This window comes from Mugil cephalus, chromosome 7 (assembly GCF_022458985.1).
Source record: "Mugil cephalus isolate CIBA_MC_2020 chromosome 7, CIBA_Mcephalus_1.1, whole genome shotgun sequence".
Classification (NCBI taxonomy): domain Eukaryota; kingdom Metazoa; phylum Chordata; class Actinopteri; order Mugiliformes; family Mugilidae; genus Mugil; species Mugil cephalus.
Window position 1 is genome coordinate 21,430,103 of NC_061776.1, and position 27,956 is coordinate 21,458,058.

General features: G+C 41.7%; 1 protein-coding gene across 1 annotated transcript; it reads right to left on the reverse strand.

Annotated features, from left to right (window-relative positions):
* Positions 1-27,895, reverse strand: slc1a7a (solute carrier family 1 member 7a). Its single transcript, XM_047590096.1, has 11 exons — positions 27,391-27,895; positions 22,526-22,605; positions 12,805-13,020; positions 9,426-9,468; positions 8,531-8,762; positions 8,173-8,272; positions 6,410-6,643; positions 5,022-5,216; positions 2,744-2,878; positions 2,133-2,232; positions 1-1,233 (listed from the first exon to the last, which is right to left on the reverse strand). The coding sequence occupies exons 1-11, from the start codon at positions 27,529-27,531 to the stop codon at positions 967-969; spliced, it is 1,743 nt and encodes a 580-aa protein (XP_047446052.1). The 5' UTR covers positions 27,532-27,895; the 3' UTR covers positions 1-966.
* Positions 27,896-27,956: the final 61 nt, after the last annotated feature.

A 27,956-nucleotide genomic window follows, 5' to 3' on the forward strand; every position in this document is an offset into this window, starting at 1 on the left:
GACAGAGTTCAGAGTGTGACCTGTGACTGTTGACGTGTTGTCATGTTACTGGCGCGTGTCAGTAACGCGCAGGTCCCGAGTGCTCCTCCTTTGGTCTTTTAAGGCAAAGAGGGAATACAGAGAGGACGTGACAGCTGCGCGAGGGTAAACACTCGTCTCTGCTCTCACTGTGACCTCCATTACTGTTTTGCCTTGAACGCTAAGTACTGCAGTTAAGAGGCAGGGGACCCTCTTAGGCTCAGGACAACAAGGCAAGAGACGGAACGCGCGAGGAAAATATGAGGAAATTGTGAAAAAGCGATGCGTACATGCATCCAAGTAAAGATTTCTTCTTGCTGCTCAACCACCTCGTTTCACCCCGCTTTGTCTCTCCGTTTGCTCGCTTTATTGAGTCACTGGAAAAATGTTCCAAATAGGCAACAATTAGCCCCATCGTGAAGAATAAAATGACAAAAGAAAGAAATACACAAAACCCCTGACAATTATTCTGTTAATAACACACCAGATCATAATGATTATAAAGATTCCAATGACAGGAGCCATTAAATCACAGCAGAATAAGAGGACACAAACAATTTTAATTTGTCTGTAGTCCACAAAGGACTAATTATATCTGATATTAGCTACTGCGTTCTCCATTTCTGCTCCTTCCACTCACGGATCTGATGTCACTCCTCGCAAAGGGTCAGAGCAGCACACTGAATCTGCTGCTACCAGATTATACAACTCTGATGAATATGTACACAAACATACACAATCAAATGTAGGTCATCCTTTAGGTTATGTAAAAAAAAAAGTCTTTTTTTTTAAAATTTTTCCTCCCCGCACATATCCGCTCTAGGCCACTTTCCTTCTTGGAGGGAAAAAGCATGTGAACTCAGTCACCTGTGCCCTTTGACGCATCTTCCAGTCCCGCTCCGTCTGCAGCCGAGGATGTGCTGGCAGCTGTTGGCAGGACGGCAGCTCCTATACATTAGTCTCCAGCCCGTTCATGTCAATGGAACAGTGGTCCTTGTCCCTGTGCTCTCTCTTGTGGTGAGACGAGTGAGCGTGCTTCTTCTTCTCTGCTGGCCGAATCCCTTCCTCTAGCTGCATCAGGCGAGCCACGTCTGGCGAGAGGTGGTCGTGCTTGCTGCCCGGTGGAGGCGGCTGGTAGCAGCCATTCTTCTGGTTCTGGTAGGTCATCATCTGCTGGATGCTTATCATTGGCTTAGTCTCACATATCAGAGGCACCTGGTGGATGAAATACAATAGTCTTAGAATGAAAATAAACAATGATGGTATATAAAACACTAAAGCCTATTAGTTAGTTGAAGTGTTTGCATCCTTTATTTATTTTTTTACTCAGAATTAATGGTCTGTCTGAAATGAACTCTAAGGCAGTGCATATGAAAGATAAAAGCTGGCTAATAGCCAGAGGAGGAGAAGATGCACGTCATTCTTTTGTCTGTGCATCACAGAGCTTTCTTTTGTTAGCATGAAAACTGTAAGGAGGTGGTCAGCTGGCCATAGTTAAGCTGTCATCTGCAGACTTTCGCTCCATCCATTAAAGAATCAGTTCTTCTCATTTAATGCTTGCCAAGAAACTAAATCTGGTTTATCTAAAAATGCTGTTCCTTTGAATAAGGTATATAGAACATGGACTGGACGCTTGTTGACCCTCTACATTAAAAGGTTTTCAACAGGGGGTCTGTGACCCCTAGGGGTCCGCAGAGGTACTGCAGGGGGTCGCAAAATCTTTGGTTGATTAGACATTTTATATATATATTTTAATTCTCCCCCAACAAATTATATTTCTTCTTTAATCACACATTAACAACATATTTTAGTAAAGGGATAAGGGATAGCCTAATATTGAATTGTGCTAATGCTAATGCTAATAATAAAAAATGCTAATAATAATGTATATGTATAAGTAGCACTAGGCCCGAGTTTAATATAGAACACATATAGTTGGTAGGGGGTCCCTACGTAACCTCTCCATCAGTTCTGGGTCCTTGGTCTGAAAAATGTTGAAGATGCCTGTTTTACATGATAGACTCTAGTGGTCTTTCATGTACAGATAAACATTGCTGTATTCGGATCATGAAGAAGTCAGTGAATGAAGGGTTTGCATCACTGAGCGCTCTCACCTGCTCTCCCTCTTTGACAAAATCTTTTCTGCAGATATGAGCCATGATGCCTGTGGCCAGGGCGTCACCCATCACGTTGACCATGGTCCGGAATCGATCCCTGGATGACAAAGTCAAAAGTCATTCACATTGTTGGTAAGTGTGAGGGGGAAAAGACTGCTTCACTGCATATCATCTCAAAAATCTATTTGACTCGCTGAGATTCAGACAGTGTGGATCAAATCAGGCATGTGTATTCCTGTATGTGTTGTCTGTGAAGGTTCTCATTCCTCGGGCCATGGTAATCCAAAAGGCGTTTAATGAGAGGCAACTGTCAGTGGGAGCCTCCAGAGGCTCCAGAGACTGGAGGCTCCCACTGAGTTTTCAATTTTAAACCCAACTTCCCACCAGTCTCTCAGAACTAAAGAAGCTACTCGGATGAGCGGCGAAATGTCTTCGAGAAATTTCCACAAGTCCGGTTGCCTCTATTCAAGCGTCTTTTGGATCCTGTGTGTGCTGCTGATTGTAATTGTCCCTCTCACAAGAAGCTATAAATGGCCCACTGCAAATTAATCAAGTGCCATAATGAATCCCTGAAATGGTGTCTCTGAGTGCAGCGTTTCTTTACTTACAAGGCCCAGTCAACGGCAATGATGAGAGTGATGTCATCTGTGGGCAGACCAACCGAGGTCAGCACAATCACCATGGTAACAAGTCCAGCTTGTGGGATTCCAGCTGCACCGATGCTGGCAGCCGTGGCGGTAATGCTGAGAGAACAGGCACACATTTGTCGAATTTAGAGTCCAATACATCGCTATTTGTCACTCTACTTTTATGTGGCAGAGTTTTTTGTAGATTCAGATTCATGGCAAGGACTTTTTTTATTTCTGAATTTTGATTTCAGCTGTCAAACATAGGAGAGTTCACCATGTTGGTATTTACAGCCTTAGTCAGAGCAAATAAAAGCTGTTTGATCCATTCTTTACGTAGTGCTTGTATTTTGGGTTTTTAAAAGGTACTTTAAACTAAGAGTCTGAAATAAGCCATCTAGCAGCACATTGTAACTGATGTCTTTCACTAGCATTAAGTACTGTGGATTTAACACTTTTGGTTGAGAATGAGAATATAGAAGGATTGAGGTAATATGAAGGGGCTGAGGATTTACTCTGACCACAAAGTGACGTCGCCGGCATGGGTGGGGAGGGTGGGGTTGAGGCTGGGTTAACATGCAGATGGAGCAGCCTCATGGTCAGCAGCCAAACGGCACGGGGGACAGGGCACGGAGGGAGAAAATTATTATAATTCTGGCGTGACAAGGGAGACGAGTAATACAGGTCATATGGGTTTTACCGCCAAAGGATTATGAGGGAATGTGCACAGACTGCAGCCAGGAGGAGAGGTCTGCTCTTAATGTTATTACAGTGAGGCGGTCATCGAATCAGAGGAGGGACGGGTCTTTTTCCTCGACCTCTGTGGGCCTTGTTTACCTGTGGTTGAAAATCACAGAGTGGGATGGGGGTGTGGGGGGCTTTAATGTCTCTGCCTGTCTGCCTTTCCCAAGAGCTTCCAGACTGATTTAGCAGAAATCAGATCAGACTAAGAAGCTCATGTGAGAGGTAATCTGTGCGACATTTACATATATGTGTACGTAGTGAATCCCATAATATTATTTATTAATTCAGAATTAAACTAAATGTGTGAGGCTGGATTAAATCACATGTTGCACTCAGAACGCCACGAGCTGTGCCACCTTTTGGCCCATTGCTGAGATAAATATCTACCAGTTGTTGAAGTCAATATTTTTGGGAGAACACTATATGCTCATCTGACATGTTGCTGGGAGAGATTAGATTTATATTAGGATTAGAAGCAAGAAGACTGCTTCTGAAATGCGTAATTTCCCAATAAAAGGACAGTTTTATGTATTTTCTTTTAAACTAAGTTCGTTAACTTTATTAACACACACATCATTACACATTCTGACGTACATCACACGAGTAAAAAGCGATGGGATGGGGCTGCAGGAAGTATGAAGGTTGACTGAGACCTCAGACCAGTGCTGGACCTAAAGGCACTCTAACTCTTTGCCAAACTTGTCATCTGACAGAAACGATCTATTAAAACTACCAGATATTGTATAATGTCTCCTCCTGTCTTTTCAGCAAGAACTGGATCCTCTCTAATTCAAGGTGTTCCATTAGATTTGAGTGTGTTGGTGCAGTTTTGTGTTTCAGATGAAGTAAGAACCATCTTCGTGCCAGCGGGCTGACGCTAATATAATACTATTTTGTATGATATTTGAGTCACTGACTCCCAGAATTGCAATAAGAGTCAGAAAAATATGTATCCGATATCTGATATCTGACAACGATGCTGGTGCAAGTTCACAAAACTACACCTGGAAATGTTTTGACCAGTACAGATGGTTTGCTTTTTATCTGCAGACGGGACTAGCTCTACTCCTTAGATTATAAAGCCAATGTCATGCTCTCTGCTCTAGAGTTAAAAGCTATAACAGCAGTATTGACTCTGAACTCTCAGAGCAAACAGTGATGGTTGATAGATTTTGTTACCTTCTGCATTAACAAATCTGCACATGGATTTTGGTACCAGAGGATTTTTGCCAGGGTAATTCTCACTCACAACTTTTGAATGAGTTGAGAGGGAGAACAATAGCGATGCACTGTCCCAAAGCCAGTATCCTTTATGTGATATCTGCTGGCTACACAGAAAGCCCCTAAAAACTGGCCGTAGCCATCAGAAGCAAAGTCATCAGACACTGGCTGAGAACTTAAATCTTCCCATGTAACTCATGATACATCGCCATAAGTGCGCTAATACTTCAATGTTCAATCTATTCAAAGAGGTATACCCATGAATAATACCCTAACATGCTAACATGCTCCTTACCTGATGGTGATGATCTGCCCAAAGTCAAGCTCATAGTTATTCACTTGGGCGATGAAGATGGCTGCCACAGCCTCATATAGCGCGGTGCCATCCATATTGATAGTGGCCCCGACAGGCAGCACGAAGCGGATGATGCGTCTGTCGATGTGATTGTTCTCGAGGAGGCACTTAAAGGTGATAGGCAGAGTGGCAGAGCTGCATCAGGAAAAGACAGGAAAAAAAACAGGTCACAATCTTCTTGGGAGACAAATAAAATGCCACTTAGAGGAACTGCCCTGATGTGGTTAACAGATGTGCTGTATATCAAAACGCTAGGCACTATTCCAACTTTTAGGTCATTTTAAATTAGTAGTGGTGAAAACAACAGGAGACAGGATGCTTTTTGTTTTGTACTTTGCATTTTAAACATCAATCTATGGCCGACTGAGTGAGCGGTTAGCCATAGCAACAGGGATGATGTCAGTGGCTTCAGTCTGCTGCTAAATGCAGACAGACAGTATTGAGTATGGACTGCAAATATTTGCTGGGATTTGATTCGTAAATGAACCAAACTGACCGGACTAGAAAAATATTCTGCTGCCACGTCAGTTCGTGAAGGTTCAATGAGTTCATTTGAGAAATGGAAAACATTTCCACTGCATTAGAACCCCGGGGTTATGGGAATGTTTCAGGTTGTAGTCAAACTCTCAGGTGTTTCCGGGCAAACCAAGGAATGGATAGGAGATTTTTTTTGATGACCATGGTACGTGTCATGTTCAGGCATATGTTTATTATGGGGACGTAATGGAAAGTCAGATGTGCTTTTTTTATTTTTCTTGCTAACTTAACCCTTCAGTTAGCACTAGTAATTCCCAATAAATATTAAATAAAGCCTCTGAGTGAGAGGACAGCCTTTAAAAGGGATCCATAAAGCCAATAATGTCATGGTTGATGACGCTGTGATGATGACTGTAAACAAACTCAGAGGCTACAAGATTAATCACCGCTCTGGAAAAGGCCAACGTACCAACAATTACACAACATAAAAGACAACCCTGAGGTAGAGTACTTCACTGGGGTTATAGAGACACAGACATCGATTACAAACAATGTCAATTCCTGCAACCACTTCACTGACACTCTTACTAGATCTGCTGTGATCTCCGTTCTCTCTCTTATTCGCTTGCTCTTTTTGGTGAACCTTTAAAGATTATTATTATTGAGTGATTACCCTTAGTTTTAGTTTGTTAGAAAATGGTCATTATATTTTAATGAGAGCTCCTATTTATGTGTTTCTGGGTTTGTGTGGATAACTGCAAGCATTTTTTTGTTGTTGTTGTAATGGATAAAAGTAAATAGAAATCCAATGCAGTGTTAATTTTCCAATGTAGGATCCTTAGGATTTTTACCTGGAGGAAGTAGCCAAGGATATGAGCAGGGCCTGTAGAATGCCTCTGATGTAAACTATGGGGCTCTTCTTAGTTATGAAGAAGTACATGGCTGGGAGGATGAATAGACCATGTAGCACCAGGCCCATCACCACAGTGATGGCATAAAAGCCCAGCTTCTTCCCCATGGCTGAAGGGTCGTCCATCTCCAAGATCTTCCCGGCAACCAGGAAGACAATACCAAAGGGGAAATACCTGCAAGTGACAGAATGACAGCAAAAAGATGAGGCTGTTTGTCCTTATGTTGTCAAGCACGGTGGGACTTTGAGCTGAGAGCTCATGTCCTCATGCCCACCATGGCAATCTGAATATGAGGATGTTTAGCAGGTATAGTTGCTATATGCACTTAATAACGCATTAGCATTCAACTATGTTTGGGAAGAATCACTAAAACACAAAGCACACCTTAAGCAAACAGGAATGTCAACATTTTGTTTTTTTGCAAGGAAATAAAATACTAAACAGATAAGAAAAATGCAGTGTCATGGTATTTGGGCTCAAATCCAGGCCGAGTGGGACCTCCCTGTGCTTCCTCCCACCATCCAGAGACATGCTCGTTGGCTTCCTTGGTGATTCTAAATTGAATCTAGGTGTGAGTGTGAGTTTCAATGGTTGTTTCTCTCTCTCTCTGTGTGTTAGCCCTGAGGTAGATTGGAGACCTGTGCAGGGTGTACCTCGCCTCTCACCCAGTGACAGCCGGAAAGGCTCCGTCTTCCTCCAGCTATGGAAGATAGTTTTCTTTGCATTCCCTGTTTCTGTTTTGAAAGTGTCTTCCTTTACATTTTGTTTTGCTTTACTTCCCATGTTTTCCCTCCATGATCATCTGATTAGTCTCACCTGTGCCTCATTAACCTGAGTAGTGACTCATGCCCTTTGTCAAGTTGTCAGTTGATTGACTCGCTTGATCATTAGCTCCTTAGCAGTCTGTTCATTCATCTGTCCTCTTGCCCTGGAATCACCTGTTCTATGTATCCACGTGTTTCCTGGCGTTTCTATTGTTAAATCACCTTTCAGTAAAAATCCAGGGACCCCCTACCTACTATATGTGTTCTATATTAAACTTGGCCTAGTGCTATTTATAAATGTACATTATTATCATTTTGCATTCAATATTAAGCAATTCATATAATACACAGATTCAAATATTTTTTTTTTTATTCAGTAGTTGACCGCTGGGCACGAGCTGCACTGTTAGCTTCTCTTCTGCTAATACAGCAGCGAGTGTCTGGGATTTCACCTGGGGACTGAACAGGCACTCGGCCAATTGCGGGGAACCTGACAGAGTCAGCGTGTGATATGCAGCCTTGTGATGTGCTCAGCAGCCACAGGGGCGGGGCCTGCTGTGTACAGGAGGCTTAGATTGACAGGTCTCAGCTAGTGTGGCGCTCTGTGTGAAACAGTGCGCTGTTGTTGTTGCAGCTCCTGTATCGATGAGTGAGTGAAGTGCTGACTGAAAGATAACGTCTTCTGCCTTCCATTACAAAATACGATTCATGTTAATGTGTATTTAAAGAAATTTAAATTTGTGGGGGAAAATTTAAAAAAAAAATATATAAAAATGTTTAACGAACCAAAGGTTTTGCAGCCCCCCTGCAGTATTTCTGCAGACCCCCTAGGGGTAGTGGACCCCCTGTTGAAGACCTCTGATCTAAAATGTGTAAAGTTCACATTGAGAGCACAACCGAGCTCAGCCTGATTACTAGTATCACCAAAGCTGCTCTTACCAAATAACTATGGCAACAATCTTCAGAACAGCCTCATTCAAACTCTGGCAGAAGTTGACCAAAGCACTTCCATTGGGTCCCATTCTTCCCAGCATTATTCCTGAGTTTAACAAAGAAGACAATGATTATTCAGCGTGCACTAATTAAACACTCTAATTGTCGACCACACATCTATGAGTGTGTTTTCAGCCGTCTTAATTGATGGGAATTAAATCATCCATTTTTCCCACTTCCTCATTATTTAAAATTATGCAAAGTTATCTCTTGTGTGTGCCAAGACGTTAATAACAAGATTAAAAATATTTATGCATGCGGATTGTGCAGGTTATTGTGTGTGGGATCTATTCCAATTACTCACCCATGGTTGCGGAGAAGATTACAATCCCCAGCACATTCATGCCTTCGCTTGTACCAGGTGATGTTTTCATGATGACGTCCGGAGGCGGTGTGAGGTCCAGGGAAAAGTTCTGGATGTCCGTGCCATTGTCATCCTGGATGCCATAGATGTAGACCCTGCGCGTTGTGGTCTCATCCAGTAGCTGGGCCACTGTCGGCTTGGGAATAAGTTCTGGGACTCTCTGCGTTCGATACTTGAAACCAAAAACAGAGCACGGGTCTTACAATCTGTACAGTAAATAGAGATGCTTTAAGTAGATTCTCAGACGTGAACCAGTTTCATTCAGTAACAGGCGCTATATTTCAAATAAGAGAAACAGTTCACTTCATAGACAGTAAAGGCCATAGATTCGCTTTCTTATAGGCAAACATATCACTTTGTTCATCTAAAACAAGAACTTCATGTTAAAAGAGAGCATTAGAAGAACACTGCTGCCACAACATTGAGAAGCTGGACAGCAACTAATTAGCTCAGCTTAGTGTTAACAGAACTGAGACTGTCTCTTCTTGTTTTTACATTTTAATCGAAGCCCTTTAATGAAACATTTAGAAAAAACAAGCTAAATATCTCATAGCTGGCTTTAGGGACAGGCTATATGCTGTTACACGTGTCAGAGAGCCAGGCTTGAAGTTTCTCCCTGTTCTCAGATTTTGTGCTATGCTAAGCTAAGCTAAGCTAACTGACTGCAAGTTGTACATGAGACTGGTATCGGCCTTCTCATCGACCTCTTGTTAATAAAGTTAATGGTTGTTTCTGAAAATGTTGAGCAGTTAAAAAAACAAAGTCTTTTAATATTATAGTTTCTGTTCCCTTTTTTTATTTTGAGCTTTCCTTTACCTTCACCTTTTCAGCTTACCTGTTGAAACGTAGCCTGAACCAAGTTGGCTGGAAACATGTTGCTGAGAAAGAGAACAAGATTAATTTGTTAATGTCTGTCATGTGTGACAGAATGTGGTGCGCATGTGTATAACTCCATAGTTGTCCATAATCAAAGTAAAATTTATTAGAGATGTAATTGTACGCTACAAAAAGTGTGGTGCTTCAGCTGAGAGAAAACATACTGAGTGCTTTGTGTGCTATGGGTAACGGCAGCAGAGAGGACTCAGTCATTTGCTACATTTATATGGAATCCCATGAATATCTGAATAATAGTACAATCAGAAAAGAATTACTCATGTAACCATCTCAGTCAGAACTGTCCGTTTTCGACCCAGTCAGATTGAGAGGAGTGGTGGAAACGTTTGCTTGACACAGTCAACAGTCGGATTCAATGCTCCACAGCACAAAGAACTGCTTTACACACGTCAAAATCTCCTACCACAGTGATTTCAGTCAGGTTGTGAATGTAAATGTGACCAACGATAGTGATCTATACAAACAACGTAGAGAAGAAAGTTTAACAGATCCATTCAAAGGATCAAAAATAATATATATATAGAGAGAGAGATTAGGCGACAGTTATGTAGTGCAGTGGTAGAGAGCCCACAGAATGTGAAGGGTGGTCTCTCTCTCTCTCTCTCTCTCTCTCTCTCTTTATGTCAGTCCTGTAATAGAGGAGACAACTATGTGGTTGTTCAGTATCTATGTTCCCTGAAAAATAAGATATGCTACTGCCAAGCTTCTCCGTCCCTTCACTCTATGGGTAATCGATGAATGCATGGCTGAATGTTGCTCTCCATCATTATCTACCTAACCTACCCACCTGGGACCGATATTGCAGTACTCTCACATAGGAGATGCACACTCAAGTACAAACAGAGGTTGAGTGGCTTGAAAGAAGAGCCAGGAGAACACCAGGCATTGCAATACCACTATTTTACAGTCCTGACTGTATATAACTGTGTGTGTGTATATATATATATATATATATATATATATATATATATATATATATATATATATATATATATATATATATATACTTGTAGATGCACTGGGTTGATGCTGCAGAGCTTCATTTAACATCTCCCTCCAGATGCTATATTATCAATATTATTAATATTATTGCACACAAACTAGGAATAATTAAATATACATTGAATGAATAGCAGCATTCCCCTTAATGCTGAATCCAAATGGGATGTCAATACAAAGCAGCTTTTGATTATTGGAGTGTGGACTGGTACAGCCCACAGTGTAAGATTCATTATGTAGAATTCATTATAGAGAGTAGAGTGTGTGTCAATCAACAAGATCAGTATTCCATTAACTCTGGATATAAATAACACATCAACGCAGAGCAAAAAGCACATTTTGGATGCACAGAGATTGAATGAAATATTGTGTTCTACAGCTAAAGTATTAAAGGGAGTGACGTAAAAAACAAAACAAAAAAAAAAAAACAGGGCAAACACACAGAGTTGCGTCAGTGGACTACAGCGTGTATCCAGCATGGATATGACCAGTTAGCCATTCAGCAGCCTATTCTGCGTCTGAGATAGAGCTGGCTAATGAACCACTCTGACCCCAGGGCTCCTAATAAATCCAAGTATGCACATATTCATACATTCTGTGCTCATTATACATACTTATCACACGCACTGACACAGACAGACACACACATGACCGCAGACGGCCAGGGTCCATTTGTGAGAGTACTGATATAGTATGGCTGCATCATAGATGAAGGCTGTAAAGAAGCTTTGCGAGATAAATCCAAAGCACATCTGTGCTCTGTAAAACACACACGCCCGCGTGCGCAGACAACACACACACACACACACACACACACACACACACACACACACACACACAGAATGCCTGTGAATGACAGCTTCACCATTACACATGATCAGTGAACAGTTGATTTCATGGGTTTGGACAGTGTCATGTTGCCACTTTTTTTTAAAACATTATTATTATTATTATCAATACAGTTTTTTTCTTTCCATTTAAACCATCCATTCATTCACACAGCAGTGTGTAGAGTTGGAGCATCTGAAAAATCAATCATGTGTAAAATCAACCAAGGACGAAGGTATTTATTTGAAAACACATCAGTCACAGTTTCTATTTAACTGTGTATAGTTTATGGTGAACCAATGCCATTCCCTTCAGTATACTGGTGGTGGAGTCTCCATCCCAGCAGCTTAATTTTCTAACTAATTGCATCCCACTGACAGACTGACATGACTCATCACTGTCATGCTTCTCACCGCCGGACTCACCCAGGTTTACCTCATGGGTAAACCTAGTGCATCCATCAGCATCCTTCAGCAGCACTAATTAGCTTAGCACAATAACCCACTGGCACATAAGGCTACTGGGTTGGCGATGTGATGTCAAGAGGTTCCCTTGCTTCAGTCTTAATGAGCACGCATGACAAATCTGCTTTCATTAGAGGTGCATTTGTAAATACACCTAATCCTATGCAAGCAATATTTAAACTGGATTCATTCATTCATTTCTAGTTTACTGAATTTTAAGCCGCTGAGCAAATGCCTTTAACTATTCTATCTTACTACACATCGTATAGATATCTGCATGGGAATATGTGTAATTTGTACTGTTTGATATTTTAATACTGGAGGATTTCTGATATCTGTTTGCAATCTATGGAGGGAGCTAAAGAGGTGAAATACCTAGCCATGCTTGTCTGGATGCAAGATAAAATGTCTTGATTGTCGAGTAAATTATGGTTTAAAACGTTTGACTCATGGTGACCTTTCCAGTTATAAATGTACTGTCTTATCTTAAATGTTGGCATTTTATTACTAGACCATAGTCCAGAGCACAGAGTAGACTGCCTTGGCTTGGATGTCTCTCATTCGTTTATAAGGGTATCCAAGAAAAAAGCCATTAAACATTGGCAGTTGCCCCAGGAAGCTATGGCATTAGACCACAGCTAATAAATCCTGTTACACCTCAACCTTTTTGGATGTTTCTCTTTGGAACCAGGGGGCTTTCCCAAACACACTGGAGATATCACGTATTAATCAATTTTAATCCTTCCATAATGATATTGGTCATAGCACTACCTCATTCCCATCCATATTCACACAGCATCCAAACATGTGCACTCTTTCCAGCTAGAATTTAATTTAGTTTTAGTGTTGAATTTACAAAATGTGCATTTCCTTTATTACGTTTGGACACAGCTGTGTAAGAATACTGCAATTTATCATAGCGCATGTATGTCTCGATCTACTTGTGGACAGGTGTTGCTCTGCTCACACTCCTCTCATCTGTAGCTCATATCCTTTCCTGTGAGGTTTCTCATTCTGAGTGTCTCTTACCGAATGAGATCCAACAGAGCGTCAGCAGAGCTGGTCATCGGTTTCTTGCTCTCCTCTGAGTCCTCCTTCTGAGCAGCTCCACCTGGGTGGATGATGTATACCATGACGATGCCCACTACCACGGCAACAAATGTGGTCCAGAGATAGTAGGAAATAGTCATGATGCCCAAGCGGCTGGAGCACTTGGCGTCCAGGGCAGCTAGGCCCGACATCAAACTGAAAGCACAAAGAGAAAGACAAATTCAGAAAAAGACAGAGAGATTGGAAACTGAAATGAGCTGCTGCTCAAAAGCTGCTTTTCCTCCCTTCCGGCATCGGGAGTATGTTTGCAGTGGGAGCACAGTGACATGCTGCTGATGATGTCCAGTTCACTCATATAGTGTGATCAGCAGTAAAAACCTTTTACTATCTACCATCTATTCAGGTCAATGTAAAAGACAGCCTTTCAGATTCATGTGTCTGATTGATTATAGAGCTCGGAAATGATTGCACCACTTAGCCAATCTCAATGATCCTGCCTCATAATAGCAAAAGAAAACGTCCAAGCGGGTAAGATGATTTAAGTATTGGTATCTGAACGTTCAGTCTAGCCTTTCAGAGCTTTGTGCATCTTTATTTGCGCTGTGATCGTGAGATGTACAAATGTATTTGTAAACATTAAAGCTGAAGAAAGCCATTTCCATTTTCATGATCAGTGTTGAAAAATACTTCCGTCAGAAGTCAGAGAGATAGAGAGAGATGAGCTGGTGTGACCAGATATTCTTCCTGCTAATCTAGTCTGACTTGTTGCAGATAAAATTGCGTCACTTTGAACATGGATTGTCTGTCCTGCTACGGGAATTCATAAAAAAATTTAAAAAAAGCTTTTCTACACTTAAGCCACACAATATTTTTACTGTTTCAAAAGTGCAAACACACCAGCAGAAGAAACAAAGCCCCACTGGGTTTGGGGTGGACCCACAGATCATGACTATGTACTAACTCTGCTGGTATTGCTGCCATACAAATTTAGCTTTCCAGCTAAATGTATACACAATATGCAGGTCCAAAGAGCTGCAGATTACTGTCTCAATGTAAGACTGTCACCTTTGATGAAATGTAGCCATCAGTGACAGTTACACAGTGTTCCTAAAGGCTAAATTATAGCAGACTCAATTCTTATTCTGGGGCCCAAAGTGTGGCAAAAAAATATCCTCCACACCATTACACCACCACCACCAGCCTGAACCGTTGATACAAGGCAGGATGGATCCATGCTTTCATGCTGTTTACGTCAAACTCTGACCCTGCCATCTGAAATCGAAACTCAGGCAATGTTTTTCCAGTGTTCTATTGTTCAATGTTCGACGTGCTGTGCGTTCAGAGATGGTATTGTGCATTCCTTGGTTGTAACCAGTGGTTATTTGAGTTACGGCTGAATTTTTTTTTATCATTTCCAATCAGTCTGCCCATTCTCCTCTGACCTCTCACATCAACAACATATTTTCCTCCACACAACTGCCGCTCACTGGATATTTTCTCTTTTTCAGACCATTCTCTGTAAACCCTAGAGATGGTTGTGTGTGAAAATCCCAGTAGATCAGCAGTTTCTGAAATACTCAGACCAGCCCGTCAGCACCAACAACCATACCACGTTCAAAGTCACTTAAATCTCCTTTCTTCCTCATTCTGATGCTCTGTTTGAACTTCAGCAAGTTGTCTTGATCACCTCTACATGCCTAAATGCATTGAATTGCAGCCATGTGATTGGCTGATTAGCTATTTATTTTAACAAGCAATTGAACAGGTGCACCTAATAAAGTGGCAAGTGAGTGTATATAGGGCATTGCAAGCATATAGAGCATATAGAGTACAGCCACGCCGGAGTGAAATAGGAAATCCAAATGTTGTAGAAGTGAAGCTGCTAATAATGTACTGTCGAGTGACTCTGCTGTTACAGACACAAGCACAACAAAATCAGTGGTTACTTTCTGATTCGGGCCTTGAGAGTCTTTAAATAATATGTGGTGTACCGGGGTGAAAAAACACCTTAATCAGAACCAAAACCCTCTGGGGTAAACGCTCATCGGTTTCCAATTATGTGCTACACAGAACTGGTGAACCTGGGGGCAGGGGAATGATTCAACTCTGGCAGATTGGAATTTATCTGTTCATCTTTCTGTTCATACACATATCAGTGGGAATGTGCAGGAAAAATTCTGCTTTGAAATAATATTTTTAACCAAATGACCTTTTGTAACCACCCAAGTAAACATGTTACATCAACTTTGTTACATCTGGTTTGTCATTAAATAATAGATTATTACCTTGAGTGTTCCAGCTACTACTGTAATTGCTACTACTTATCCCACATGCAAAATAAGGTGAAGCCCTTTGTTGGAAGGTATCCAGCTTACTGCTGGCAGGACTGATAATGTACAGCTGATCCTTGACTTAGCACTGCATATACATATACAGTGGGGGAAATAAGTATTTGATCCCCTGCTGAATTTGTAAGTTTGCCCACTTCCATAGAAATGATCAGACTCTGGTTTTTATGGTTGTTTACTGGTTATGGGTATAGACAGAATATCAGTTGAAAATGCATAAAAAACACACAATCTAAAAGTTATAAATTGTTATGTATTTTATTAAGGGAAATAAGTATTTGATCCCCAAGCACAACACAAGTCAGTGCTTTGTAGAGAAACCTTTGTTGGCAAGCACAGCGATGAGACGTTTCTTGTAGTTGGTCACCAGGTTTGCACACAGCGCAGGAGGGATTTTGGCCCATTCATCTTTACAGACAGTCTCTAAATCCTTCAAGTTCCTTGGCTGCCTCTTGGAAACTCGGAGCTTCAGCTCCCTCCACAGGTTTTCGATCGGGTTAAGGTCTGGAGACTGACTAGGCCACTCCATGACCTTAATATGCTTCTTCTTGAGCCACTCCTTTGTTGTCCTGGCAGTATGTTTTGGGTCATTGTCATGTTGGAAAACCCACCCACGAGGCATCTTCAGTGTTCTTGCTGAGGAAAGAAGGTTTTTGTCCAAGATGTTACAGTACATGGCTGCATTCATTGGCCCCATAATGCGGTGAAGTTGCCCTGTACCCTTTGCTGAAAAACAGCCCCAAAACATGATGTTTCCACCTCCATGCTTAACCGTGGGTATGGTGTTCTTTGGGTCATACTCACGTTTTTTCATCCTCCAAACACGGCGGGTCGAGTTAATGCCAAATAGCTCAACTATGGTTTCGTCAGACCACAGCACTTTCTCCCAAGCCTTCTCTGAGTCATTTAAATGTTCACTGGCAAACTTAAGGCGGGCCTGTACATGTGCCTTCTTGAGCGGGGGGACCTTGCGGGCACTGCAAGAGTTCAATCCATAACGGCGCAGTGTGTTGCCAACTGTTTTCTTGGTGACGGAGGTCCCAACTGCTTCCAGATCATTAACAAGCTCCTGCCGTGTTGTTTTAGGCTGCTCCCTCACCTTTCTCATCATCATCCTCACTCCATGAGGCGAGATTTTGCGGGGAGCTCCAGACCGAGGACAGTTGATGGTCCTTTTATTGGTCTTCCACTTGCGAATAATGGCACCAATAGTTGTCACCTTCTCACCAAGCCTTTTGCTGATGGTTTTGTAACCTATACCAGCCTTGTGCAGGTCTACAATCTTGTCCCTGACATCTTTTGACAGCTCTTTGGTCTTGCCCATGGTGCTGTAGAAGTTGGAATGTAAGAAACTGATTCTTAGAGCAGGTGTGCTTTATATACATGACGAGTTAAGATCAGGAGTATTGGTAATTAGTTGACTGAGCACAGCTGTGTGCCACATGCGCACCAGCCAATCTGTAGGAGCCTGAATTCTAAGTGAATTGTTGGGGATCAAATACTTATTTCCCTTAATAAAATACATAACAATTTATGACTTTTAGATTGTGTGTTTTTTATGCATTTTCGACTGATATTCTGTCTATACCCATAACCAGTAAACAACCATAAAAACCAGAGTCTGATCATTTCTATGGAAGTGGGCAAACTTACAAATTCAGCAGGGGATCAAATACTTATTTCCCCCACTGTACATGCAGAAACTTATACATCCAAAAACCTATTGATGTTCCAATATTTTCTAAAGGTTCAAAGTTGGTTTGTTACTTCGTATTTGCTTTTGGGTGTCCATTCACATAAGAAGGCAAGAGGCAGGAGGGCAAGAGTTACATTCCAGATAATGGACCTTTTATTTCATGTTGCCTGTATATGCATATTTGCTATTCATTCATTCCTTTCCAATGAATTTCTGCTCACATTATTGAAAGGTACTTTCTGTTTCATGCCGGATGCAGCCTCTCTTCAGACCTCAAGGTTTAATTATAATTTAAATGCTGTTGACAGTAATTTGCTTAGGTCGAACGTACAGTACTAATTTGAACAAACGAAGGCATTATGGAACCAATGACTATGACACCAAAGTAAGTGGGCATTATTATCCACCAGCGATCATGCTATGAATTCTTATCACGGATTTAACTGCAGCAAATAGATCGATGTGCAGCTTGTAATTATTTAACCCCGTCATTGTTCCTGTCAGTACTATCAGTGCTTGTTCACTGGATTCACAGAATGATGCACAGCTTGTGTGAATGAACCTTGTAACATTCGATGTATTGCGCAACAAATGCAACAGCAGATAACCAAGGGGGTTTGCCTTTAGCTGCTCAGGGATTAAATGTCCTCCAGCAGGAAAATCCAAATGTCAACCTGAGGTGAATCAGTAACACAACAAAATGTTCATGGGGAATGGCGGATAAAAGTTTCAACTGTCCATCAAGAAGAAGAAGAAAAAAAGTTTTACATTAATGTTATCAACTAGCTTTTGTTATTGCTTGTGAGGTGGCAGCGTAAAATCAGATGGATTCTTGCAAGATCTGTGAGATCAGGAGATCAAACGCCAGTTCATCTTGCCACACTTCTTTGAAATATTTCCTTACAGTAGCAGTCTGCTGTGGCTGCATGGCTCCTCAGACAGCAGCTTGTCATGCCAACTCTTTAGCTCTCTCCTGCCATGTCATATGGTTTGCTGATCTGGTTTGTTAGCCCGTGGTGGACACTGATGGGCAGATGGTTCATCCAATCAAAATTTCTGAGGGATCCTGTCCTTTCCAAACTGCTTCCAAGGACAGCTTTCCAGATGGCTCTGCGCAACAAAACCATCTGCCACGTCAGCCTAGAGGCAGCGAGGAAACTTCAAAGTAGAAGAGAGGAATTAAAAATCTTGGTTCCATTAAATGGAAAAAAATGAAGTTGTTTTTCATCTTCGGCAAGTTGTTCAAATAAGCTGCTGATTCAAGGGAATTCTTTGTTACGTCAACCAGATCAGATAACTGTGTGATATGTAATGAGCTGTTTCCTTTAATGTCATGCTTCTTTAATAGCAGCTTTAAAATGAAATAATATACTAGTGACTCTGCATTGGGTTCCATAAAAGAGAAATCCCCTTGTTCGGTCCTGATCTCCAGCCTGAAGAAGATAGCGTAGTCAAATACTTAATGTATTGTTAGTGATAATCAACAAATTATACTAACACCTTTTCTTTATTTTTGCTAAGCAAAAAAAATATATTGTAACCTCAGGAGAATGTTTTCTTTCACAGAACACAGGCACTGACCTCAGTCCCTCTCCCTGATATCTGAGTCAAGGTGGGATTACAGCCTGCCATGTGTAGCCGCCTTGATTGTTACGTTTCGAGCACACGTACAGCAGATCTGCCACAAGATTTTTGGACCATATGGGGCTTACAGTCCCTCCTGCTCCACCTTTGTTGAGCAAGAGCATTACAGTAATCCCACGTCCAGATGAAAGAGAGACGGCAGAGGCTCCTTGGAAAGGGGTTATCTGTGACACTGTGATCTTTGCCCCCGCAGCACAGACCATCAATGTGCACTATTTTCTATAGTCCCTATAGACATAACACCATAACAGTAAGTACACAGTAGATTTCAAGCAAGACACTCACTTATCATGTAATATCCAGGACTGTTGTATGATTTGCCACAGCCTAGAAAGAGTAACACTGCAGGAGTACATTGACTACTTTTCAAATCAATCTCGTCAGTCTATAAATCAACACTACTTTGACAACCTCAACAGATAATCTTACAAACCACAAGTGTGTGTCATCTTGTGTTAATAAATCTCTACTGTATTGACTTTTGCACCATGTCTACAGACATGGTGCAAAAGTCAATACAAGTCTTCCCTGGAAATAAGATACACACAACTTCGTCAATAAATGTGTCGTTAGATATATGGCCATCGGGGTGAGTCAGGAAGGGAAATTTTAGTTGCTCTGTTAGATACTGCTGTGTTCTCCACTGCGCTGAGATAAACCACTTTTCTATAAACATCTTGGTCATCTAGCTCCACTGCACGACCAAACCAAAAACATGCATTTCAGGTTTCAGCTGTAGGTCTACTTTTCTCCACCGATCGGGATCAAAGCCCGATCGTACCGGAAAGTGACAGTGTAAAATCAGTCCTAACTTCTCTGTGAAGCATTACGTTACTATGTAGTGATGATATTTGTTGGGACAGTCGGTGAATAAGCTAACATGCTAACTAGTTGGCTTGGCAGAAGTCAGTTTTGTCTGTACTGAGCTGGTCAAAGATAAAGTTTCACTCTAATCTGTTCACTTTGGGGGCAGATGTGGAAATGAGCTCTACTTGTAGGGTTGTTTGTGAACCTCACTTTTTAGAGATCTAAACAACGACTCTGTTGAGTCGTCATCTGTCATCTGAATGGTCAGATGTTAGACTGTGTGAGAATGTTACCATAGCTATGCAGCTTGTTGTCATGGTATTGAGTTTGTAACCCATCAGCCTGTCATCACGTTGAGTTAGTTTACATTCATTTCCTGTTGTTGGTTAGCTTCAGTGTTGCATGTAGTAGTAGTATACCTCTCTATTGTGAGTTCGTCTGTGTTTTCTTGGCGTTTTGTGCTTGTATTCCCGGGTTGTACCCCCTGGATTTTGTATGCCTTCGCTATATATTTCTCTTTTGGATTCCTTTTGAACGCCTTTTGTTATCTTTTGATTCCTTCTCCATCTGTGTCTTGTATTTGAGTCCTCCCTCTCCCTGCTAGAAGTTGGGGCAGTGTAATACTGTAAAGGCAGAAACTTTGACATAATTTCTGAAGTATGTTATTGGCTCAATCAATATTGTGAGGCTCCATTTGGTAATACATGGATACTATAAAAGACAAGCAGAAACCTGTTATTAAATAGACTTATTTAATAGTTAAAAAGTAATATTGCATAAAGCTAAGGCGGCGGAGCTTGTTTTCTTGAAGATGTTTCCGTGACCTAGATGACTGACCGAGAGTCTTCAAAAAATTATGCAATCAGTCTTGCAAACAAATTCATACCTTTCCATTTGATTGAACTGAGTAGGCTGAGAAATTGCATTCCTTTGATCACTGGTGAAACCAGGCCATTTATTCAAGACGCATTTCTGCAACATGATGCCTTAGCAAAGCAGAGCGACATGCATAAAGGTTTGAGTGGGAGACAGCAGTTGTTTAATTCATATGCCTGTGATTTGAAGCGATTTTACCAAGCATTAAGAAGATGATTAGACATTGTTCCTAAATAGTTCCGGTAAGGGAGTACTGGATGAAACTTAAGAATAATTTTAATGCAGACGAAACCCAACTTCATTTCTGCAATCTGAAGACTCACCATGTAACTTTTCATCTGTTGGTTTTCTCATACTTGTATAAGACATAGTGCCAAGCTGCAACTTTAAATCAATTTGATCCACCTTTTAGTCAGGGACACATTAAGATGCTCAGTCTGACTGGCAACTGACTTCCATCCTCTTATTTGACAAAAAATCTTACATTGAAAAACACAATAAAGACCTCTTCGTTTTTTTAAAGAAAGGGTTTAACTTTTTGAGATAAAAAAAGTTTATTTTAAAAAGCTGTTCAACATCTTCAGTGTTAAAGCAAAACAATGGCAGACTAATACTTGCGTCCTTATTTTCTGTGTACGTTCACCCACAATAGTCTTCCAGGTGATTTATTTTTTCTGAGAAATCTTGTAAACAATCAATTGCACACTCCCACGATTTGCACCAATTATCACTTTGTTTGCTGTGTGCATGTGGGGAGCTCATTGTTTCGTTATATAATTAGGACTGTTGTACATCTGTTCGGCAAAATAACTTTCATTGCCCTCATCTAAATGTAAAGAGCATTATTAAAAAAGAACAAAAAGGAACACAGAGCATACGGAGGCAGGAGCGGCCATTGATTCTGCCTGACGCATACATGGGATAATCTGGTTTCCGCTTTGGCTTGCGCGCAGATGGCGCTGGGAGGGGGAAAAATGGGGACAGACAGACTATAGGGCTGGGGAGGATATTCACCCCTAGATAAGCCTTACTGTACCATGCACCATGTCAACCAGCCAGCGTGTGATCCCACTGTAGATACACTTTGCTGCCGTAAGTCTGCATGGCACAAGAAAAACAAGACATCCACCAAGACTGTGCTTGTGGATGGACTGGAAGCAGAGGGACGTGGAGATGCTCTGCAAAACAAGTGGGTGGATAATGATGAGCCGAGGCACGAGAGCTGTGAAGTAACAAACCATGGCTTCCACTGTCATTCTTCATGATTACTGCCTCATTTGCAGTGCAGGCAAGCACCGGTAGCATTACGAACAACAACAACTCAGCAAGAGGTCCATGATTAGAATGACTATTCCTCACGACTTCTTTACATTTCTGGGCACTGAAGGGACACATGAAGGATCGTCGGCTTGTTTCTGCCGGCGCTCGCTCAGATTGGCTGCACTTAAAGTCTCTCGCCCTCACATGCCACGCTTTTGTCAGGCAAGTGATCCCCCTGCTTGGAACCAAAGGCAACGGATCGTTTCCATGACAACGCACAACCTTTACTGCCCTTTTACCTGGGGCTTAACAACAAAAGAGGAAGGCACATTAAAAACAGAGACAAATAGAGATGGAGGGTCAGAGGGGGAGACAGTCAGAGAGCGGGAGGATTAACTTCTCATCCAGTCTTTGCTGTTGCATGGATTGTAAGTAGCTTATTGCGCAAAGCGCCCTGCATGTAACTGGTGCGTTTGTATGATTTGTTTTGGGAGTATTTTTGTTTTTTAGGGACATCACTGTCCTCATGCAGGCAACTGAGAACTCCAGGCCCGAAATAATCAAACTGGAGAATCTGGCAGACGGTGCTCATTCACCAGTTCTTCGAAAGCTATTACTCTTTAAACCCTCATGTAGAAAAAGTTAATTGGGCGCAATAAAAATCCCATCTTGGTTGTGCTTTTCATCATTTGCCGTACAGATACATGTCCAGAGTCCAGTAGGCTTCAGGGAAAGTAAGATCATACATTGAACATGAATGTGTAGTCGCTGTTAAAGTCCACCCTGACTGATTCATTGGTTTCTATTAGTAGGTCCACTCCTCCTTTTATCCAAGCCTTTCATCAAATTGAATCTTTAGCACACATAATAATCACAAGCTGTTTAAAATTCTGGTTGTGTTAACATCTTGTCTTACTGCCTTTTTGTGTGTACTCTAGGACTTTTGATTTCATTTTTATTTCACAACTTGCAAGAGGGCAAATTTTTATAAATAAGCAACTGTTTTGTCCAGTTTGGCATCCACGCTAATAAAATGTGTTACTGCTGCTCAGAGCTGTGTCGCTCTTACCTGGAAACGACGAGGGGTAGAATCAACATTTTCAGCATTCTCATTAGCAGCTCTCCGGGAAACTGAAAGTACTTCACCTCCTGAAACAGAACGGAACAGAGAAAATGAGCTTTTCACACTCCAGATATTCAGTGTCAATTGAACAATGTGTCAGCACGACTTAACAAAGCGCACACAAAAAAATTGCATATTTCTTTCGAAAGCAAACGTTGATTAGCCTTGGGCCTTTTTTTTGAACCACACAGAATAGTTGTTGCTGAAAACACGTCCATTAACTGATGTGTATGTGACCACTGTGAGTTGTGTTTGAGTGAGAGGTTGAGAAAAGCGCTGCATTGCACACTAGCAACAACATTAAAACCACTGACAAGAGAAGTAAATTACATTGACTATATTGTGACAATTCAATGTTCTGTGGGGGAACTTTTGGACCTGGGATTAGTGTGGATGTTACTTAGACATGTAGCACCCGTCTAGACAAGACCAGACCAGACCAAACCAGACCAGACCAGCGTTTCCACTCTCTGATGTTTCAGAGCTGTTTTGGAGGCACAAGGGAGACCTACCCAGTATTAGGCAGGTGGTCGTAATGTTAAGCCTGATTGGTCTTTTTTAGCACTTTTTCAGGTAAAAAACTGCTTTGATCTTAAGGTGACACAAATTTAAAACGTGAAAAACTGTTGATAAAAAATGCGCTCCCCTGTGATTTCGACTGAAGTAATTCTTCTTCAACAAAATACAAAGCAAAGCTTTGAGGCCACTGTAAGACCAAACAGACCACGCAGGCTGTTCATTTTATGTGCGCAGATCTTATTTTATCTGGGATGGACTAATTATTCATTATGTTTAATTTTGAGTATTTTTTATCTTTTTTTATTATGTTCTTATCGTGTCTATTTTACTGTACAGCACTTTATTTAAATTGTGCTTTAGAAATAAATTGGATTGGATTGGATTGAATAGCTTATTAAGCTTATTCACGTGTTGGTTGTAGGTTAGAAAACCACAGCCTTGTAGGTAAGGGTTTGATTTACACATCCTTCGTCCAAGTACTTTTAGACTGAGCAGAAACAAATCCAAATGGGGATAATTCATTGTGGTCTTATTTATAACTTGGTGGGATTGCTCTACAGCAACAGCTGGGCTGTACCTGTAAATTGAAAGAAACTGGAGGCTGAATTGAAGTGAAGGAAAGGGAAACTCAAACTCCTCCACATTTACCTGCTGATTAGGATTCTTCTCAGAATAAAATTTGAAGGTGTATCTGTCCGAAAGACTCAAAAAGGTTTGGGAAAGCAGAATGTATGTGTGGTCAACCTCAGTTAATGCTACAGTAATCAGTAGTTTCACATTGGATTAAATGATTTGATTTGATTGTTTTTTGTTGTAGATAATTATGTGGCCTAGCTGCATTCACCCTCGGCTACACAATCTTTTGTTGCGCGGCAGCTAGCTGCGCCGAATTCATTAGCTAAAGATGTTTCCTTCTTGCCTTCATTTGTTATGACAGGCTGAAAATGTAAACAGGTCACAATTGCAATTAACGAAGGTTACGGTACTCAAACAGATAAGAGTAAGAAATGAGTGGAAAGAGGCAGGGGCAAAACAAAACAAAGGTGAAGAGTTGGAAATGGAAATGAATGAAATTTAAGTACCGCACATCTGTGCAGTGAGTTGAGCAATAAAAGCTTTTTGCTTCTGTTTTGGAGTGGGGGAGCTTTTAGACCAAATGGCTGAGCATACGTGTGTGTATGTGTGTGTGTGCAGGGGCAAGATGTGGGGTGAGGTTGCTTTTGCGTGTGTATGTGCATGCGTGTTTGTATTCTCTGTGTGTGCGTGTGTGTGTTTGTGAAGGACAAACGCAGCTGTCGCCAAGTCCTGGCATCTGCTAACATCGGAAGACAAACGCTGATAGGCATTTGGCACACACATGAACTCTACGGCTGGCACGGAGCACATACCAGTAATTTACTACAAATTGACATACACATTCATGATGCCAGTCTCTGCAGGCGTCCAGGATTTTATTAAAACCTTGTCTCAGCATGTATTGACCTTCATCGACTGCAGCTGGCTGGCAGGATCAAGCCATTTATTTCACTTATTAAAAAGCTGCCTGAACGGCGCGCTTTGCGGAGAGAATCACTGACACTGGTAATTTAAGAAAGAATCCTCCTTTGCATACTTCAGCGAATACTCCTGAGTTTGAACCGGCTTTCGATGTCGCTGTTCAAATTACCTGTTCAAATGTAAATGGCATTTCTCCGCTTTAAAGCTTAAATCTGTTCATTATCCATCTATGCTGTTTAATCTTCTTAACTGAATTTATTTATTTATTTATTTATTTTTCAGTCTGCCACTTCACTTTCTGCAATTGAATTCTTTCTGTTGCTTCAGTTTATTGTGTGTGACCTTGTGTGCATCAGCGCTGCATGTATAACGCTGCCTTGAGTTGTCCTGACTTCATGGTATTTTTTTTATCACTCCACCAATGCAATCATCTCTCTCCATCTAGGTTATCCTAATATTTGCCAAAAATAAAAAAAAAATAAAAAATGATGTTAACTGACAATCACTGGCAAAGACAGGCGTCCTGGAGCTGGATGGTGCTAATTATTTTTCCGTGTCAGTGCTGGATCTGAAGGTTGTTTCTCGTTCTTGGGTAAAACGAAACAAAACGTCATCGCTCACAGATATTGGGAATATCGGGAACACTTTGTTGCTGGGCAGCAGCACCGTTGACAGAGGTCATTTGACTGTGAGATGGAAATTATTCAGCTGAAATAGAAGGAGTGGTGGGTGAATGTGTTATGCGGTGAGGCATGCTAAATGTTTAGTACCAGTGCAGCTCGTGGCGACTGCCTGAACTGAGCTTACAGGCTTAGCTCCATTATTTTTTGATTATTCGACTGCATTATTCTCTGTTGTCAAAAGATCACATGGTGTTTGTTTTTAGCCTTGACAGCTGTGTGTGCCTCTGGGAATGGGCAGCACTGGACTGTCTGTCAGCCATCAACCTCTTATCTGTAATAAATGTGTGTATATATTAAACATTATAGGTCTATTAAAATCAAACAACCACCACGGTTAATCATCGACCACGGTCGTCATATCTTATTGAGCTGAAATTGATATATAATCTTATAATACTAATAATAATTTTATACAGCATATTTTTATATTCCAACCATTGAGCGTATTACAGGTTCTTGGTCTGACAACGTGCCTGCTCCATATATTCTGAATCTATATATTTTCCCCATGTCATCATGTCTGTTTCACTGCTACAAACATGCTGTCTGTCCACGCTAACGACAGTGTTGTCTCACAACTCATGATCAGGTTAATGTTTTTAGTGACCACGGAAAAACTGCATTCTTCATTCCTCTCTGTCCACCTTTGAAGCACATTCTCTCACAGCGCTTACATGAAGTGGTGTTTATTAAAGACAGCTGAAACACAAATACTGAATGAACAACATCCAGGTGTCCCTAACCTATGAAGAGAGCTTCATGGCACGCTGTTAAAGGCTGAGCCTCTGTGCAAATTTTTGCTCGTGAGGGGTGAAACATCTTGACACTTTGACAAACTCTGCTCAGTGGCTCCTGTGGCCTTGGTGAGTTTAAACGAGTGATCGGACTCATTTTCATGTACAAACTGTATTTCCAGTTGAAGTCAATCCGTACATAAATCTTCACATATTACCTACAGTCCTTGAACTCCACCAGCGTCTGGCAGGAGATGACTGCTACTGCCATCAGAGCACACATTTGGTGTTGATGGACTGCACTGATCAAACAATCCCTCACCTCCCTCACCGAAAGAAACAGCCTTTCTCTAGAAATTCACCTGATGGCACATGCACCTTGTATGTCTATGTGCAAAAGCTCACCCCAAACACACGCACACATGCACCCACACAAACGAGAGTGATCCAGTTTCAAAATGGTCGAGTTGGTTGAACCGTTTCTCATGCCCTTTTAAAACGTTTCCATCTTCGTTGCAGTTTCACGGTTTTGCTTGTATTATCTGCAGCCCCTCATCATTCCCCTATTTCATTTCCTACCCAGTCTTGTGTGAATTATATAAGCGAGCACGAGTGGCATGATGTTGACAAGTGATTGACAACTAATCCCCCGCTCCCCAATCCCTGTCCACAGATTCTCTGAGGCCACATTCAATCGAAGCGACTAACGTGATCCCATTTTACATTTTAAAAAGCCGGAGAACATAACTGTCACTCTTTTTTTTTCTTTGCCATGATGATTCTGACTTTGAATGAGAATTTTAACTCTTATTCCTTTCCTTTCTTATATTAATTTCCCCATACTGTTAATGAACGCATCTTTCCTCATTCCATCTGTTCAAAGCACAATCCCCTGTTCGTAACATTCTGTCTCTTGAATGACACTAGTGTGGCAGACTGTGGTGATGAAACCTGTATCTCGGTAGAATTACGGGGACATGGAGATGCAGCCCTATACTGACCGCGTTTTTGTGTTTCCTGTGCCACCTGGGGATAGATTCACATCCCCACATGGTTAATGACCAATTTGGACGGCAAGGGAAGAGATTAAGATTTGTACAGGGCACGTTTTTGAGTCTGTATTATGCCCCTATAAAGTTAATCGTATATGATTGGTAGGTGTGTGAAATGTGGGGAACAAGGGAATCGTTAATCAAAGAGCTGTGGTGTCTGAATCCGTGTGAGCATTTAGAAGGGATGCAGGGGTTCTTGCTGAGACGCACCACACAGGCTGTCAGGAAGACTACTGAGGAGTGTGTGTGTGTGTGTGTGTGTGTGTGTGTGTGTGTGTGTGTTGGGGAAGTGGGGGTTGAGGATCGGGGCATTTTGACCAACTGACCTGCTCAGAGAGCTGCTTGCCTCTGAGGAAGAAGCCCAGCAGGCAGCCGATGACCACGGCCAGCACAGACAGGATGAGCAGTCCGTTCTGCTTGCAGACATTCTTCACCCGCCCCCACACTTCTTCCAGAGCCACTGCCATCCTCCTCCACCGCCTCCTCCTCCTGTTTGTCCCGGTCCTGACTGCAACTTCGCAACCCTCGGAAAAAACCACCAGAGCAAGGTCCCCCTTTCCCACCACTTACTCAGCCATACAGAGCCAGCAGAGAGCCAACCGCTGCCACCTCACAGCCGAGGATGCAGGGCCGAAATAGACAGATGAAGGAGACGGTGGCAGATAGAAGTGCCGAGGAAGTAAAAGGTTAGGAAAGTACAAAAAAAAGTGTAAGATGCGGATAATGGAGGAGGAATTTAGAAGTAAGGAGGTAGTGATCCAAAAAGTTCCTGCGTTCCTCCTCCAAGCTGCTGCCTTCGATACTTCACATTAGACTAAGAGCATCACATAGACACGCTATCTCTGTCAATCTGTGTCTGTCTCTTTCTCTGTCAGTCAAGTCCACCCCCCCA